We start from the raw sequence: 5,048 nt of genomic DNA, 5'->3' as shown, positions 1-5,048 counted from the left end.
TCTATTTAACTTTTTCAAAATTAGACTTTCCAAGCTTCTCTTTTTTTATTTTTTCTAAACTGGGAATACATGAATACCTGCTTAAGAGAGCCACATTGTGGGTTTACATAACATCAGAGACAGTCACTGAAAGTGACTGGCAGCACCTAGTCCGTGGGTGATGAAAATGAGGTGGCAGTGTTGAACTGACAAGTTGAGGTTTATTTCCAAACTTTGGCTTTAAATTTAGCATCAGGAGTTGTGATGACACAGTTATTGAAAGATAGAGTTTGACCCACAGTTTCATTTCTGAGCTTAAACTCTCCCTACAGAATCAGGTCTCCCACCTAAAGAAGGGTATTAAATCCCAAGGCACTAATTAGCAAGTCTGCTACTGTCGAGCCTATATTTGGCACCATTGGAACACCCGTAAGCTACAAGCCAAACCACACCGAAATTAAGGTACTGATTTTACGAAAGGGTAAATAGAACATTTTATTAACACTTGCTTCGCAGCAACAAAATGACAGTTCACATCTTTTTACTCAGCACAGCAAGGGTTATGGTCACATGATAGTACTTGGAGACACAAAGCAGAGAGGGACTTTAGTTTCTTAAGGTCAGGAGTGGTTTGCATTTAGAAACAAACTTCACGTTTTATATTCGCAGTAGCAGGGCCTCCAGTCAAGAGCACAGGACACCAAACAGACCAAATACCCAAAACAGACAGGTAAACACACCAGGTGACACTTTGCGTTAAATTGGGATGTGCATTCTTATCAGCGCAAAACATTGTAAAGAGCTCCGATGTTAAGTTCTTTAAAAGAAAGAAATCAGTGCTACCACAAGCAGTATGGGGATAGTTTACACACAGCAGGTTTATGCTTCGCACTTATTGCTTGGTACACAAATGTTGCAGTTCCTGTTGAATTAATTATATTAAGAAATGACGAGCAAAATGCCTTTTTTTTTCCCATCTAAAATTCTATGACTCTATGAAAGTAGAAATTGCAATCCCCAAACCCAACATTAGGTGTATGCTTGTTTTTGGTTCTGTGTGAAAAGTATTTGTTATGTTTGTGTGAGTGGATATGTATAAGATATACAGGGATGTAGATATAATTTTAATATACTTTGTACTATATACTCAAGACAAATACCTCTTAAATGGGACATTAGGTCATAAAATCGTCTACATATACAATCTCTATTGTTTATCTTTTCATATTATATATAGCTTTGTGGTGTGAGTTCCATATAGTCTCTAGTTATCAAGGAAGATTATCTAAATTTTCTATATATTTTTGTTGTTAATATTGCATTTTAAGGGCTATATCTTCATAGTAAATTTTTATTAGATTCTTTACGATTATACATATATTAATCATTTTTCCTAATGCAAGTTACAACCAGTACAAAGTTGTAATAAAAAATACATTGAAGTCTATTTCTTCTTATATTCTTTTTTGCAAAAAAAGTCATGTGATATGTTACATGGACGTTGGATTTCATTGAAATGTGAAGGTTTGATACTGTCAGGTAGTGAATGGGAGAGCATGGAGCATACTCCTCCCTTTACAAGCTCTTGTTCATAAAAATAAGTGTTTGTGCCCAAGCGTTTCACAAAACACTGCAAGATAAGCTTTTGGAAGATCACAAAATATCACACACTGTGCACTCCTAGTAATAATTCAGTACAATTTTGCTAGCTATACAATATAGTTCTCCAATTAAAAGATATAGCCACTCCATGATATACACACAATGATTATCGTCAGTACCCAATCTAGCCATCTTTCCAGTTCTACTATGTCTCTAGACAGGATTTCCCTGGGATATTTTGCAGTCCAGTGTAATAAATAAATAAATGCAGTTCACATAATCCAGTAGCTTTGGCTTCCTAACTTCCGTAGGATGACATGTGCCAACTGTTGTAGTTGTACTCTCTAACGTGGTGATGGGTCCAACGAATACCTACTTATTTCTACAGGAAACCTTTAAATCACAAACGAAAAGGACGAATGGCCTGAATGGAAATGGCGTCACGTGACTGCCGCCACAGATTGCACTTGATGGGACTCTCACGGTCTGTTTTGAATTCATATTATTATTATTTTTTGAACAGCAAGACTTGCTTGGTTGATGTGTTTACATGTTTACACCACATTTCTTAAAATGATTTTGTGCAATCACAATTAATTTAATCACAAACACTACAAAGGAATCCAGCAACTAGCTTCGTTATGAATAATCATCTCGGTCCTTATAGGCGTACGCGTCTTGCGCACTTTCTTGCACAAATTCTTCCTTTTTCTCCCAGCCGTTAGGCCAGCCTCCGTTCTCCTGTGAGGTGGCGCCGTAGGATTTGGTGGTACCGTAATTTATGTAATTCTGAGTGATGTCCCCCGTTTCTTCATCCAGTTCATCTTCATGAATGAAGCCACACTTTTCTTCGCTTGTTTCCTCAGGGTCTGCCCAAGGTTGCTTCTCTCCTGAGGCAAATAGTGCATAAAATATGACTCCACCATAGTGGACCAGTGCAGCGATGAGGAAGACATACTGCCATTCTTCACGGGACTGCAGTGAGAAAAGCAAGGCTGTGAAAGCACATCCCCAAACCGGAAAGCCACCCTGAGAGCGCGCTCTGCTTTTCAGGAGGCCTTATCCATGTCATGCGAACACTTCGAAATAAAACTATTTGCTCTAGTATTTAATATTTCAAGATAAAGTTCTGAAAAAAAACATTTTAAATACACTGCTAGTCTGTAGAGTTTAAGAATATTCCCTTTTAGGTTTATTAATTATTCTCTATTTTAGTCTCTTTTTTGATTGCAGGCATTGCTATGTATGTAACTCGTCTTGAACTGAGAATTCTCCTGACACTTTCTCCTCAGGACCCAAGTGATAGGTATGGACCACCTCCGCCCGCTAGCCATGGGCTTGCCTTTCTCGTTCCTTTTCTTCATTTCCATCTGTGAAACCTCAAGTCCGAAGCCCAGCATGTACATACAAGGACAGCTATCTAACAATAATAGTCTTCCTTATAAAACCAGCTTGGGATCTGAATTGAAGTCGACAAATAAAGGTGGGGAAAGCTGTTTCTATTTTCTAACATAGGGGCAAAGGTTTGCAGATCCTGGAGGTGATATTCTTGCCACAACATGGACATCATAAAAAGACCCTGTATTTTGTATAAGGCCCTAGATGGGCTAATTAACATGTATAAATAAATAAATAAATAAATAAATAAATAAAGGATATTGGAAGAGCTTGAGAAATAACTTGCTTAAGGATTGGGGAGGTGGGTCATGTCTGAGCTACTATAAAGACCTGTCTCTCTGATAGATAGATCCGATCATTTGTCCTTCCTACTTAAAAGTGGAGGGAACACTACTCCAAAGAGAACACAAAAGCTACTTTCCAGTTATAAGAATCATCGACTATGGAAATACTCTCATTCCTACCTTGTTCTTCGTCATTGCACCAACAATGATCGGGCAGACCATTCCCGACAGCGTGCCAACACCATTTGAAATGCCCATTAAGATACTGGCATATCTCGGGGCAATATCCAAGTGGTTCACATTGAAACCTGAAATATACACAGACGCTTCGGCTCAGGGCAACATAAACTTCTAAGAAGCAAGTACCCGGTACAGAGCATCAGACCACATCTTCTCAAAAGATACTGAGTACGTACTATGTGCTTATCAGTCAGCTTTTCATAACTCCATTCAAGGACTTCATGAGAAGGCAAGGATGAGCATTCTCTTTCCCAATACCTAACATGACTCACTGCAAACATTCTTTGAACAAATGGATCAAGTATAACAAAGGAAGAAACAGTCAGTATGGAGAAAGGGGAAAGCTAAAAGATGTTTCTAAGTGTTAGAAGTGTGGTCCAGTGCATAGACAATTACTAGCAGAGATCAAGACAAAAAAGGAAATGCCTTACCAGAGATAGCAAATCCACTGAATCCCACTGCAAGCACCAAGAAGGAGATGGCCACCCCTCTAGTATGAGAGTAGCCAACAACCAGAAGCAGTGTGGCTTCCATGCCAAAACCTTTGAAGGCAAACATAGGACAGTATTGTACAAATCTCTGTAACCCTTTATATTCTTTGAGAATTCCTTTTATTCTTTGAGAATTTCTCACAACAAGTTCTGATCACATTCATCTCCTCCCCCAATCTTTCCAGAGCCACACCCACTTTCTTACCCACCCACTTCTGTGTGTCCTTCTTTCAAAAAAATATATATATATGATGTCAAATTTGTGGTGCCCATATATTATTGGTTATGTGTCCTTCCACTGGAGCATGGTCAACTTATAAAGAGCTGTACTCTTTAATAAAACTGATTCTCCCTCTCCCAGTGGCTATCAAATGGCCACTCTCTCCTTAGCTGGAGTGGAACTTGATGCCTGCCCCCTTGCAGTGCAGTAGGGCCATAAATGTAATGTGATTAATAACCATTATTGGCCCAAGAGCCTGAGGCTAGGCAGGTCATGGGCCTTATGGGAGAGCCTTCTACTATTACCTCTGTTAAATCAGCATACTATAAAACCAACTCCTAATGACTTATCGGTAAACACATTTATTAACTTATCTCTGTAAGTGGAGAAGCTTTGCTTACAGTAAATGTTGATTAACATAGAGACCTAAAACACGACAAGGTACAGGAGAAAAGAGACTGCAGAATTCTCAGCACTAACCAAAACATACATACTGTACAAAAACACACACACACACACACACACACACACACACACACACACACATCTCTTCAAGGATCATTGTGGAAGAGGTCACAGAAAGATTATAAGAGATGCAGGCAGTAGATAACTACAAGGAATCAGTTTCTTCTAGATTCAGACGGGCAACTGCACACAGGAACTCAGTCATTGTGTCAATGTGCATAAAAACCTGTGCAAGCCTAAGTCAGGCTAAACTCAAAAATACAATTACTATAACTTTTACAAGTAAAACAAAATTACTAGCAATTCTTAATCATATCAATTTGGTCAGTCTACCTCAATGAGACATACTGTTAATAATTTATGCCACAG

At 38.7% G+C, this 5,048-nt stretch overlaps 1 protein-coding gene across 1 annotated transcript in view; it reads right to left on the bottom strand.

The window, feature by feature from the left end:
• Positions 1-461: 461 nt before the first annotated feature.
• Positions 462-5,048, bottom strand: part of Slc17a6 (solute carrier family 17 member 6) — a 40,054-nt gene continuing 35,467 nt past the window's right edge. Inside the window, 3 exon segments of the mRNA NM_053427.1 lie at positions 462-2,556; positions 3,444-3,571; positions 3,935-4,045. Coding sequence (NP_445879.1) covers positions 2,221-2,556; positions 3,444-3,571; positions 3,935-4,045 — 575 coding nt within the window. The 3' untranslated portion in view covers positions 462-2,220.

The sequence above is a fragment of the Rattus norvegicus genome, chromosome 1 (genome assembly GCF_021556685.1).
Source record: "Rattus norvegicus strain SHRSP/BbbUtx chromosome 1, alternate assembly SHRSP_T2T, whole genome shotgun sequence".
NCBI lineage: Eukaryota > Metazoa > Chordata > Mammalia > Rodentia > Muridae > Rattus > Rattus norvegicus.
Note: the sequence above shows the minus strand (reverse complement) of the source record. Positions and strands in the feature narration are given on the sequence as shown.